Below are 14592 nucleotides of genomic sequence, written 5' to 3'. Positions count from 1 at the left end.
ATTTTGACAATATCCTCAGATATTGGGATAATTCCTAGCTCACGATATCCCAAGAATTGCAAGAAGGCTGACATCAGTTTTTGGAAATTCAGTTAACATTTATTGAATGCTTACTTTGTGCCATACAGTGTTTTTACTTGCCTTGATAATAAGTGTTAGCTATGGATCTTTATTCAACTGATATGAGTAGAGTGACACTTTCTAAAACTTACAGTGTTTTTAGCAAATGATAATTTAAAGGGTTTTTCAAAACCCTTTGGGGGGCTTTAGAGTTGCTCAGAGAGCAACTGAGCAGATTTTGAACTGGTAATAGAAGGCAATTTTGTAACAGATAAGAGAGAGGTAAAGATAAAAGCCAGATGGAAGTAGCACCCAGTGTTGAAAACAGGCTGATTTGTTTATTTTAAAAAAGAGGAAAGTAATGCTGAGACCCAACATGCAAATACAAGGCAAGTGTGATCTTATAAAAATGAAAAGTTAGCTTTGATATATGGGTGGAAGGTAAAACTTTTCAGTGAACCTAGCACAGTGAAGGCTCTACTATATCTGAAAGATACACTTTGGAAGGGAAGATGATCATTCATGCATTATGAAGCATATTTAAACCAAACAACATAGTATTTTCTAATAATCAATGCTTTGGAATTGAAGGTATATGGAATATATCACGTAGTAACAACACTACTCATTATGTAGGCCACCGAGCATTGCTTATACTTCATTTAGGTACCTCTTTAATGACACTTACATGGTACATGAGGGTTGATCTTGGAATTCCTGTATTATTCATCCCTATTTAGAAATTCTGTTGGGATGAGTAAGATGTAGGAATGAATATTCAAATAGATCTCAGAAGCCAATTGGAACATATTAGAGTCACCCATCCAAATTATTTGTATCTCATTTTAGAATGCTAGTCATACAGCTTAGCACCCAGATTATTATCTTTCTCTCCAACACAATTCTGTTATGACTTATGGTGACTTCATATCCATGTAAGCCATTCAATCCCCTATTGGATATTCCCTTTCTATTCTTCAGCATCCTCACTTCCAATGATCATTCCCATCATCATACCCCTGATCTATGGTTCTCAACTTTGGATCACCACCTACCTTAGGGAGCATTTGGAAATGTATGTGGGTGCTTTGTGTTACACTGACTGGTAGATGCTATTAGCATTCAATACTCAGGAGCCAGGGTGGTTAAAAGTTCTGCAGTGGGAAGAAAAATCTCATACAGTGAAAAATTGTCATTTTTCCCAAATGCCAAAAATGTTCCCACTAACAAACACTACCCTTGGCCTTGTCATTACAAATAACTGAATTCCAAAATCTCCATTTCCAGCATTTTATTCTTTGACCGCTATTTCTTTTTGTGCTCATAGTGCAACAATTTTTGACCTGATTATAACTCAAGTTCACTGGCCTTACCACTTTTTCACTAATTACTACCACCCTCCTTCCCATTGTGCCCTTAATTCCCTCCTCATGCAGCATGGATTCTATGTTGTGTCATAGTCACTTTCTTGCATATATCCTCAACTTCCTCATATGTCCCTTTGTCATATTCATGTGGAAAAAACTCAAACCTACTTTATTTTGAATCTCTGCCTACTTCCCACCTGAACCCAAGAAAGTGAATGTGATTAAATAAAAACATAACCATGCTGATTCATCTTTATTTAAACAGATAACCAAGAACTTCAGGTGGGCTCTCAGCACTATGTGATAATCCTATTATATAGTTCCCAGTGCATTCAGGCTCCACATTTCCCGGTCATTCTGCTATCTTCTCAAACCTCCAGCATCCTCTGCTCAGCCACTCAATCTCAGCTGCTTCTTTCACTGAGAAAACAGAAGCAACCCAGAGATAATTTCCTCCTTTTTAAATTACCTTTATTTTTCACGTTCCTCCCAAATCTGTACCCACATACTGTCCCTTCCCTCGTATTACTGGGAATGAACCATCTGCATGCCCGTCTAAAGCTAATACCTCACTTTGCACACTGGATTTTTATCTCCTCATATTCCCAAGGACTTTGGCCCCGTAGTTTCAACCCTACACTTTGTATCACCAATATTCCCTCTATATTGGATCACTTTCATTAGCAAACACACACCATTTACCAAAAAAAAAAAAAAAACAACCCTTCGTTTGACTCTGTATCTCCTCTAACTGCTGACTCATTTTTCTCCTCTTTTATGTAGCAAAACACCTCAAAAGTGATAACTATTCTCTACCCACTTATCTTCCATTCTGTTTTGAACCTTCTCCAATTAGGCTTTCAATCTTATTACCCCTCCAAAGTAGTTTATTCAAAGTCACCAGTAACCTCCATATTGCCCAATCTGTGATCAGTTCTCAGTCTTATCTTATTTGAACCCTTGGGAGCATTTGATATCATTGATCACTCCTTCCTCCTTGAAGCACTTTTTTAAAGCCTCCCTTATGATGTACTACACTGTACTGGTTTTCCTCATCACACCCAGCCGGTCTTCTCTGACTTCTTTGCTAGTTCTCATTCTCTTCCTGACAGACGTAAGTGTTGGAGTTTCCTAGGGTTCAGTCTTTATACCTTTCCTCTTCATTATCTATACTCACTCTCTAGGCAGTCTCTACCAACGCTGTAATTTAAGATGCCATATTCTGACCTATGACTCCCTAATATATATCTGTTCTCATCCTGTCCTTGAAACTATGGATTTTTAAATCTTCCTGCCTAGTTGTGATTTTCACTTGGATGTCTAATAGGCATCTCAAACTTAACATGTACAAAAAAGTTGAAAAAGAATTATTTTGCTTCTCCTACCTTTTTTTCTCTATCTCAGAAAAATATTTTCACTAGTCATCCAGATGGTTAGGCTCCAAATCTGTAATCATCTTTGGCTCTTCCCTTTCTCTCACATTGCATTTCTAATACTTCAAATCTTGTCTGCTCCTGTTTGAAAATAGACCCAGGATTCTGCTCCCTGTCACCACTGCTATGGTTACTATCACTTCTTGCTTGTACTTATGCATTAGTCTGCCCTTTCACCTCTTGATCCAAAGCAGTCTTTTCTCCATCTGTTGGCAGACTGATCCTTTTAAAATGGAAAACATGGCCAGGCACAGTGGCTCACGCCTGTAATCCCAGCACTTTGGGAGGCCGAGGTGGGCGGATCACTTGAAGTCGGGAGTTCGAGACCAGCCTGGCCAACATGGTGAAACCCTGTCTCTACTAAAAATACAAAAATTAGCCAGGCATGGTGGCAAGCGCCTGTAATCCCTGCTACTTTGGAGGCTGAGGCAGGAGAATTGCTTGAACCTGGGAGGTGGAGGTCACAGTGAGCCAAGATCGCACCACTGCACTGTAGCCTGGGTGACAGAGTGAGACTCTGCCTCAAAAAAAAAGGGAAAATATCCAATCACTCCCTTGCTCTAGTCTCCTGGCATGACTCCTATTACTCAAGAAAATGGAAAACCTTGACTGCCCATAAAGGACTCCATGATTAATTTTATTGTTACTTCTGCAACTTCACTTTCTACTACATTTTACCTCACTATTCCACTTTAGCCTTTCTTTCTGACTGACTTGCTTGCTCTTTTTTGAACAGTGCAGGCCCTCTTCTCTCTCAAGGTCTTTGTCGTCTTCTTCCGTATATTCAAGTAGTTTATCTTGTCACTTCTTGAGGTCTCTTTGCCCTGTCAAATTTCAAACATATGAAACAATGGAAAACAAAGAAGCTAGTAAAACCTGTAAGCTGGTTAAATCTAAATCATTGTTGACCTTAATGATTACAGTATTAGAAATGGGGGTAATGGGTTGGTTGGAAGAGTTGAGTTTCCTTTCTGCTTTGGTGGAACAATATGGAGTACGAGAAACTCTAGATATTGATTCAAAATATATTAAATATATATTTGAAATATTTAAAGATGGCCATAAGAATAAAAATATTTAATTTGTAGAGAATATGATGGATAAAAGAAATAAAGAAAGCTCCATCAATCTAACACAAGCCAGGAAATAAAAAAGAAGGGAGAGAGGGAATGAACAGGGAAAGAAAGAAGGGAGGGAGGGAGGGAACAATAAGAAAAATAGTAAATAAAGAAGATAGGGGCTGGGAACAGTGGCTCACGTCTGTAATCCCAGCACTTCGGGAGGCCGAGGCAGGTGGATCATGAGGTCGGGAGCTCAAGACCATACTGACTAACATGGTGAAATCCCGTCTCTACTAAGACTACAAAAAAATTAGCTGGGCATGGTGGTGGGCGCCTGTAGTCCCAGCTACTCGGGAGGCTGAGGCAGGAGAATGGCGTGAACCTGGGAGATGGAGCTTGCAGTGAGCCAAGATTGCGCCACTGCACTCCAGCCTGGGCAGCAGAGCAAGACTCCGTCTCAAAAAGAAAGAAAAAAAAAAAAAAAAAAGAAGATAGAATGTAGCTGTTCCTTAAATACAGGCAAACCTCATTTTATTGTGTTTGCTCTATTGCACTTCTCAGATACTGTGTTTTTTACAAATTGAAGGTTTATGGAAGCTCTACCTCGAGCAAATCTGTCAGCTCTATTTTTCTTTCCAACAAGGTGTGCTCACTTTGTGTCTCTCTGTCACATTTTGGTAACTATTGCAATATTTCAAACTTGTTCATTATTATTCTATCTGTTATGGTGTTCTGTGATCATTAATCTTTGATGTTATTATTTTAATTGTTTTGAGGTGCCATGAGCTGAACCCATATTAGTTAGGCAGCGAACTTGATAGATAAATATTACGTGTGTTCTGACTGTTCGGCCCAACTGTCTTTTCCCCCATCTCACTCCCTCTCCCTGAGCCTCCTATTTCCTGAGACTCAACAATATTGCAGTTAGGCCAACTAATAATTCTATAGTGACCTCTAAGTGTTCAAATGAAAGGAAGAATCACATATCTTTCACTTTGAATCAAAAGCTAGAAATCGGAATCTAGAAAAACTTAGTGAGGAAGGCATGTCAAAAGCTGAGATAGGCTGAAACTAGGCCTTTTGCACCAAACAGCCAAGTCATGAATGCAAAGGAAAAGCTACTGAAGGAAATAAAAAATGCTACTTCATGAATACACAAATGATAAGAAAGAACAGCCTTATTGCTGATACACAGAAAGTTTTAGTGGTCTGGATAAAAGATTAAACCAGTCACAACAGTTTCTTAAGCCAAAGCTTAATCCAGAGCAAGGCCCTGACTGTCTTCAGTTCTTCAAAGGATGAGAGAGGTGAGGAAGCAGGAGAAAACCTTGAAGCTACCTGAGGTTTAAGGAAGGAAGCCACCTACACAACCTAAGAATACAAGGTAAAGCAGCAAGTGCTGATGTAGAAGCTGCAGCAAGTTATCCAAAAGATCTAGGTAAGTTCACTGATGAAAATGACTCCATATTTTCTATATAGACAAAACAGCCTTCTATTGGAAGAAGATGGCATCTAGGAGAAAGCTAGAAAGGAGAAGTCAATGCCTGGCTTCAAAGCTTCAAAGAACAGGCTGAGTCTCTTGTTAGGGGCTAACGCAGCTGGGGACTTTAAGTTGAGGGAGATGCTCATTTCACATTCCGAAAATCCTAGGACCCTTAAGAATTATGCTAAATCTACTGTGCCTGTGCTCTATAAATGGAACAACAAAGCCTAAATGACAACACGTGTATTTACAGCATGGTTTACTGAATATTTTAGGCCCACTGTCGAGACCTACTGCTTAGAAAAAAAGATTCCTTTCAAAATATTGCTCGTTGACAATGCACCTAGTTACCCAAGAGCTTTGATGGAGATGTACGTTGAGATTAATGCTGTTTTCATGCCTGCTAATATAGTATCCATTCTTCAGCTCATGATTCAAGGAGTAATTTCAACTTTAAAGTTGAAGACTTTAAAGTCTTATTATTTAAGAAAAACATTTCACAAGGCATAGCTTCTGTAGACAGTTATTCCTCTGATGGAGCTGGCCAAAGTAAATGGGAAACCTGGAAAGGATTCACCATTCTAGATGCCATTTAAGAATATTAGTGATTCATGGGAGGAGGTCAAAATAGCAGCATTAGCAGGAGTTTGGAGAAGTTTATTCCAACTTTCATGGATAACTTTGAGGGGTTCAAGAGGTTAGTGGAGGAAGAAACTGCAGATGTGGTAGAAATAGCAAGTGAACTAAAATTAGAAATGGAGCCCAATATGTGACTGAATTGCTGCAATCTCATGATAAAATCTGAATGGATGAGGAGTTGCCTCTTAGGGACGAGCAGAGAAAGCAGTTTCCTGAGACGAAATCTACTCCTGGTGAAAATGCTGTGAACACTGTAGAAATGACAACAAAAGTGTTAGAATATTCCATAAACTTAGTTGATAAAGCAGTGGCAGGGTTTGAGAGGATTGACTCCAGTTTTGAAAGAAGTTGTGCTGTGGTAAAATGCTACCGAACGGCATCACATGCTCTAGATAAATCTTTCGTGAAAGGAAGGATCAATTAATATGGCAAGTTTCATTGTTGTCTTAAAGAAATTGCCACAGCCAGCCCAGCCTTCAGCAACCATCACCCTAATGTGTCAGCAGTTATCAACCTTGAGGCAAGACTCTCCACTAGTAAAGTTATTACAATGTGCTGAAGGCTCAGATGATCATTAGCATTTTTAATAATAAAGTATTTTTAATAATAAAGTATTTTTAATTAAGATATTTACATTTCTTAGACATAATGCTATTGAATGCTTATAAACATAACTTTTACATTCACTGGGAAACCAAAAACATTGTATGACTCACTTTATTGTGATATTTGCTTTATTGTGGTGGTCTGAAATGGAACCCATGATATGTCTGAAGTAAGCCTGTAATTTGGGTATTAACCTCTATCAGATACGTGATTTGCAAATATTTGTCTTCCATTTTGTAGGTTGCCTTTTCACAGTTGTTTACTGTACAGAAGCCTTTTAGTTTGATATAATCCTACTTATTTATTTTTTGATTATGTTGTGTTTGCTTTTGATGTCATTTCTAAAAAATCATTGCCCAGACCAGTGTCATAGAGATTTTTAAAAATGTTTTCTTGTAGGAGTTTTTGTTTTTTTTTAAGAGATGGGGTCTCACTCTGTTTCCCAGGCTGGACTCCCGACTCCTGGACTCAAGCGTCTTCTAGAAATTTTATGCTTTCAGGTCCAATACTTAAGTCTTTGATCCATCTTGAGCTGATTTTTGTCTGTGGTGTAAGAGAGGAGTCTGATTTCAATTTTTTTGCATTTGGATATCCAGTTATCCAGCACCATTTATTGGAGAGACTGTCCTTTCACCATTATGTATCACCCTGTCGACTATATGTGTGGATTTATTCCTGGGTTCTCTATTCTGTTCTATTGGTCTACATGTCTATCTTTATGCCAGTATCATACTCTTTTGATTATTGTAGGCTTGTTGTATGTTAAAAAATAGGTTAAGGACTTTAATACAGACTTCCCTAAAACACACAAATGACCAACAGAAACAAACTCAATGTCACTTATCAGGGAAATGCGAATCAATGCCACAGTGAGATAACACGTCACATTTGTCAGGATGGCAGCTATTTAAAAAAAGATAATAAGTGTGAGGGAGGATGTGGTGTAATTGGACCCTTTGTACACTGTTGATGGGAATGCAAAGTGGTGCAGCTTCTATGGAAAACAGTGTGGAGATTCCTCAAAATGTTAAAAAGAGAACCACCATTGGACTTAGCAATCCCACTTCTGGATATTTATCCAAAAGAAGTGAAATCACGATACTGAATGGATGTTAGGACTCCTGTGTTCATTGCAGGACTAGTCACAACAGCCAAGATGTAGAAACAATCTAAATGTCCATCAAGAGATGAATGAATAAAGAAAATGTTGTATAAACAATAATTGATTACTACCCTTAAACAAAGAAGGAAATTCTGCAGTATGCAACGACATGGATAAACTTTGACGGCATTATGCTCAGTGAAAAAAAGCCAGTTACAGAAAGACAAGTGCTGTGTGGTTCCACTTCTCTGAGTGTTTACAATAGTCAAATTTTATAGAGTCAAAGAGTGGAATGGTGTTTGGAAGGGATTGGGGAGACGGAGAAATGGGGAATTTTTAATTAATAGGCATAAAGTTTCAAGCAAGATGAATAAGCTCTAGAGATTTGTGTACAACGTTGTACGTATAGTCAACAATGATGTACACTTAAAATTTTGTTAAGAGAGTAGGTCTGATGCTAAGCATTCTTACCACAATAAAATAAGAAGAAAATAAAAATTCGTGAAGGAAATAGTTGACTCTAGAGAGAGAAAAAGAAGATAGAATAACATGACCGGTATAAATCCAAATATACCAATAACGACCATATAAATAATAGAGCTGAAATGTATCTTTTGAACAAAGAGGAAAGAAGACAGACTATGATAGAAAAAAAGATGCACTTAAAATAGAGTTATCCAAAAGCTTTAAAAGAATTAAAAAATATGGTATCCTGGGACTAGCTTGTACAACAAGAGCCAGTTTTGTGTGTCTCTTCCCAACTCTTTATTCATGTTGGTTGCTTGAAATCAATCATGATGCGTATATTTATTTCACAGAAATTGGCCAGGCATGGTGGGCTTGTGCTTGTAATCCCAACACTTCGCAAGGCCAAGACAGGATGATCACTTGAGCCTAGGAGTTCAAGGCTATAGTAAGCTATGATTACACCACTGCATTTCAGCCCAGGTGACAGAGCAAGACCCCATCTCTAAAAAACAAACAAAAAATATCCGTACCAAAAAATCAACAAACATTACAAGTCGTGCTCTTCCCCCAACATCCAAAGAACTGATTTACCAGCACACAACTAAATATACATCAGATAAATGCTAAGAAAAAGAAGATGTAGCAATATTATTCCAAGACAAAATTAATGGCAAAAAACATTAGGAATGACAAGAATGGATAGTTTGTAAAGAAAATGTAGAAATTATGAATGTTTATGTATCTGAAAACATGTTAAGCAAAATTTGATGGAAATTCAAAAAAGAAATTGATGAATCCTTAGGTGTATTTACTGTCCTGCAGTATATTTAGTATGTACTATACTCAGAAATCAATAATTAAAGTAGAGAAAACATAAGGCTACTTTCTTTTCAAAGCCATGTGGGACATTCACAGAAACTACTTACATCTTAAGCCACAAAATTTAACAAATTCAAAAACAGAAAAATTGTTTTAGCTATCTGCCTTGAATATGGTGTAATATAACTGTGATTTAACAAAATAAGTGGCCAAAATTTATCCACTTTAAAATTTTAACCCTTCTATCTGATTTAGGGTTAAGGAAGAAATAAAAAGTAAGTTCACAAACTGTTTCAAATTAAACAGCAGTGAGAATATTAAAACCTTTGTAATTCAGCCAAAATGTAACTTTGAATTTTAGATATTAGAAAAATAATACAAACGAAATGTAATCAAGGAGAAGCACATAGGAATCTTAAGCTATGTGTATAATACACAAAAACAAATTTGTCAAGTCCTTGCCTAGACAGGGAGCCAAGCTGACAATCTTGCCAGAGCACAGCCTCTGGCCCTGCCCACCTTGAGACCTTGAACAGCAACCTTCCGAGCCCCAGATCCCAGCTTACATACCCGCCCAGGCAGGGAGCCACACCACAGTCCCTACCCAACTATGGGGCACAGTCTGGATCCCACCAACCAAGAAGCCTAGTTAGCAACCCCACCTGGCTATAGAGCTCAGCCCACAGCCCTGCCCATTTGCTAGGCACAGCCTATGGCCATGCCTGGGCAGAGAGCCAACCCATTGACCCTGCCAGACCTCAGAGTACAGTCAGTTACCTCACCTGATCATGGAGTGCAGCCTTTAGCCCCAACAACTATGGGGCACAGCTGACAGCCCCATCCAACCAGGGAGCTCAAGTGCAGAGCACATCAACAGCCTCACCTGGTCAAGGAACCCAGCCTGTAGCCCCACTTAATTGTGGAACCCAGCTTGCAGCCAGCCTGACCTGGGAGTCCTGTAACAACACTGACCAACCACACAGCAAAGCCAGTGGTCCTGTCCAGACAGGGAACCAAGCCAATGACCCCACCCAACTGCAGAGTACATCTTGCAGCCCTGCTTCATCATGCAGCCCAATGTGCATCCCTGCCTGAGCAAGGAGTCCAACCAGCAGCAATATTTGACCAGAGAGCCTATCCTGGATGCCCCCCAACTGTGGATGATTATGAAGCCTACCTGTAGCCCAATTGCAAAGCCTAACACATGGCAGCACATGGCCAATGAGATAGCCTGTGATCCTGCCCAACAGGAAGCAGTGCTAGAGCCCAGCCAGCAGCCCTGTCTGACTGCAGAGCCCAACCAGTGGCCCCAGCTGACCTTAGCAGTATGGGCAGCAGCCCTGCCCAGCTAGAGAACCTGACAGCAAGTACTGCCTGCCTACCCATGGATGTTGTCTGCTGGCCTGTTCAGATCCAAAGGTAGGACTGACTGGTGAAGGACTATTCCTGCTGAAGAAAACCTGTAAAGGCTGGAAGAAGTGGCTGCTTCCTTAGATGTACAGACACCAATGCAAGGATTCAGGGATTATGAAGAATCTGGAAAAATGACATAATCAAAGGAAAATAATAAAGCTCAAATAATTAACCCTAAGTAAATGAATATATAGAAACTGACAACAAATTCAGATTAGTCCTCTTCAAGTTCAGTCAACTATAAGAAAACATGATGGACAACTAAACGGAATTAGGAAGACAACACATGATCAAACTGAGAGGTATTATATATAAGAAAGGAAAAGTAAATTAGAGGTATAAAGATTTAAGAAAGGAGATAAAGTTATCAGTCTTTGCAGTTAGTTATTTGAATTCCTAGACAAAGTAATCAACTGAAAAACTCCTATAAAAATAAGAAAATATATGTAAAATAAAATAAAATGCCCAGAAATAAACTAGATCTATAAAGAGAAAACTTTAAAAGAATCCTTTGAAACACAGATAAAGACCTAAACAAATGGAAAGGAATACCATGTTCTTCGATTAGGAAGACTCAGCATTCCAAAATGTCAACATGATCCAAATAAAACGTAACATGATTGAAATAAAATTACCACAGTAAGATATTTTTAAGGGGCGGAGAATCTACACAAGCTGGATGTGAAATTCATATGGAAAACCAAACAAACAAGAACACCAAGAAAAATCTGATAAAGAAGGGTAATAAGAGAGAGATAGCTTTACCCAATGTTAAAATTTGTTATAAAGCCTCATTATTTAAAATATACTCAAATATAAAACTTAACTAATAAAAAGAGATGGAACAGAATAGAAAGTTCAGACACTGGCATAAACATTTATGAAATCACTTGGAGAAAGATGGACTATTTGCTAAGTGGTGATGGGACAAGTGAGTACGATTTTATTTAATAATCTTCTAAATGATTACATATGGATAAAAAATTTAACTGAAAAATAAAAAAGTAGCAAAAAAAATGTGGTTTGAAAGTATTTTTATATACCTTATTGTGGAGAATGCTTTTTAAAGTATCCCACTAAATTCAAAAGCGAGAAAGGAAAAGATTCGTTAATTTGAGTACATACAAAATTAAAAATATTTTTCTCTGACATCAAACAGTACTGTTAAAAGAAAAAGAACAAATAATGAAATAATTGAAATATACACAATAGGCAAATATAATTTCCCTAATACATGAAGAACTCCTATAAATCCCAAAGAAAAACCAAAAAAAGACAAAGAAAATATAATTATTTCTTAAGGCTGATGCTCAACTTTGTTTATAATGAGAGAAATGAAACTTTAAAATACAGTGAAAACACAAGCTACTCTGAAATAACTATTGGTATTTTGCTATTTGTGTGGAGAAACACACTTTTATACATTCTTTGTGGAGATATATATTAGTACTCTCTTGGATGGAGAACAGGGATAGAATTAAGTAACAGCTGTCAAAATTGTGGTTATACACACCCTTTGATCCAGCAGTTTCAATTCTAGCCATATATCCTGGAGATGCAAAATTAATGTCTGAGCACCACTATTTATTGTAACATTGCTTGTGCTAACAAAAGATTGGAAACAGCCCAAACATCTAACTAATCTGCTCTCCGCTCACAAAGCCATGTACAGAGGCACTCTGTCCAACCAAATTAAGGAGTAACTTTTTGTTACCCACACGTAGGTGTGGTATGGGCTAGCTTTTACTGATTTCTCAAAGAGGCAACTTAAAGGCTTGTGAAGCAGTTCTTGATTTTTTAATGATTTTTCTTCAATCCTTTTCTGTTGTCTTGCCCACACATAATTTACCACACATAATTGAACTTTGACCCAATTTGTCCTTCTCAACTTCTTCCAAAGCATTTGTAATCTACTATGGATAAAATAGAAACAGTTCTTTCTGCAGTAATCTTTCTTTGGTTTATGTAACCATTAAATGAATTATGCAACTAACCTGTTACAAATAATATATGCACACTGAGGAATAATTAGAACCTGACTCTTAGTGTTAGGTCAACTAGTGGAAGTTGTTGTGCTGATTAAAAATAGCCTGCCTGCTCTAAGCATTCACCAAGCAAGATACCAGTTGGTGTATCTGAAAGAGGGATGGGGGAGCTTTGCTTAATCCAGCAAGTTGGTTAAGTATTCATTAAAGAGAACTTTTATTGCATGCTGACAATAGGTAAAGAGCAATCCACTATATTCCAGAAAAATTAAAACCAGAGTAATCCTAGTAAAAAAATGATTTGTTAGTATCTTCATATTTTTATGTTATTACTGCTTTGTCTTCGTTATGACTTTCATGTAAGCCCAATTTCTTTCCAATATGTTACAGGCTTTGGCCAAAGAGTTACAAAATGATGTCCATGTGGTAAGGCGACAAATAAGAGAGCTTAAAAAAACGAAGAAAAACAGGGACGCCTGTAAAACCTCAACCCATAAAGCCCAGACCTTGGCAGCTTCTATCCTGAACATTTCACGGTCAGATTTAGAGGAAATATTAGACACAGAAGATGAAATGGTAAGATCATTTAAATATTTATTAGTAAAGGGTTTATTACACATTGGACTTAAGTACATATTTTTATTTGTTTTATACCTCTTAGAATTTCATCTTTAAGATAGTATTAATGGTGGTAAGATTGTTAAAGTGCCAGTGAAAGATACACATCAAGTATTAACCAACTCAAAAAGCCTTTAAAGAAATTTAACTGTATAATATAGAAGTAAACTAGTACTTACAACCTTTCAAATTACTTGTTATTCAATTCATTTATTCTTTCCTATCTCCTCCATTTTCTTTAATTTAATCATATTATATATCATGTAAACCAGTATACTTAATTAAGCTAGCTTAAGTGGATTTAGTTAAGCTGAGTCTCCATTGATTTGAAGTTTTTTTTCTCCTTGTGAGATTTTTTAAAAAGTTCCAAATCTATTGGCTTTCATAGCTAAATTCAAAATTATTATTCACCAATATACGCTTTGAAAATATATTGTTGAAAAATATTTATTGCTTAAAATTGAGTAAAATACTTCTGTCTGAGTGAATTTATATGCATACAGGTATAGTCTTTAATAGCATTTCAGCACCTCCTGGGAAAGACACTGCATTTTTTACATAGCCACTGCCTCATAAACAGCAGAATCTCATACCACGCAGTCTTTTGTGAAACATGTGTAGGATGCTCATTCCTATCCTGCTATGGCTCTGAGCTTTAATTCATGAATATTAGATTTTTATCCTTTGGAATGCTAAAAGATGATGGCACTAGCAGCTTCTCAACAAATATTTGTTCAGTGATAGACTTAGGTGTCTGTATGAGATCATCCTCTGGCCCCCTCATCAGCTTCTGAAAGATCTTCTGGAATAGGGCAAATCTACAATATGTAAAGATTTTTGAACTACCAAGAATCCTTAGATAATAGTTAAAAGGAATCCTACAGGTATTATTTTCATCCAGTGGGTGAATTCCCAGTTTCTGTTTTCAGCAGCTATGTCAAAACGTCTGCGACTTTCTATCAAATTCTAAACTTTGAAGTATAAGAACAATATCACATATAGTACCAAATGTAAGACACATGGGAGTAATATTACTTCTGGCAAGGGTGTTAACTAAGCCTTATTATAGGCATTTAATTAAAATATGTTGATTGATGAGAAACCTAACAAAAATGTAAGGGTAAGGCCTCTACTGTTGCCTAGAAATTTTAAAACACACAGATTTAGCACAGTGTCTCATGCGAGTATGGCTGTGTGCATGTATGTGTTTACATATACACATATGCACTGATGCTAACACATGTACATATTCTGGAACACAGAGCCACCATGTTTTTTGAGACCAGGTGATCTCTAAAATGATGCACTCTCTGGGCTAACAAATTAGCAAAAAAAAACCCTCTTTGAATGAGCAAATCAGAAAAGTTGTCCTTTTTGAATATGTGAATTAGAAAAGGATCTCTCTTGATAGCCCCAAAGACTAGATGGTGCATGTCTGTGAATAAATGGCACTTCTGCCTCTGGGCAGGTGGAGTCTGAAGACAGAGTACACAGCACTGTAACATGCATGTCACACAATCTTAAATCAAGTTCCTCCT

General features: G+C 37.4%; 1 protein-coding gene across 3 annotated transcripts in view; it reads left to right on the top strand.

Moving 5' to 3' along the window:
• CNTLN (centlein) overlaps window positions 1-14592 on the top strand; it is a 370084-nt gene that overhangs the window by 337336 nt on the left and 18156 nt on the right. For all 3 annotated transcript variants that reach the window (XM_058431391.1, XM_058431390.1, XM_058431389.1), the window contains one exon: window positions 12827-13012. In XM_058431391.1, coding sequence (XP_058287374.1) covers window positions 12827-13012 — 186 coding nt within the window. The remainder of the gene's footprint in view (window positions 1-12826; window positions 13013-14592) is intronic.

Source organism: Hylobates moloch, unplaced genomic scaffold (genome assembly GCF_009828535.3).
Source record: "Hylobates moloch isolate HMO894 unplaced genomic scaffold, HMol_V3 SCAFFOLD_19, whole genome shotgun sequence".
In the NCBI taxonomy this organism is placed as follows: Eukaryota; Metazoa; Chordata; class Mammalia; order Primates; family Hylobatidae; genus Hylobates; species Hylobates moloch.
This window is presented reverse-complemented; position numbering and strand designations above follow the sequence as displayed.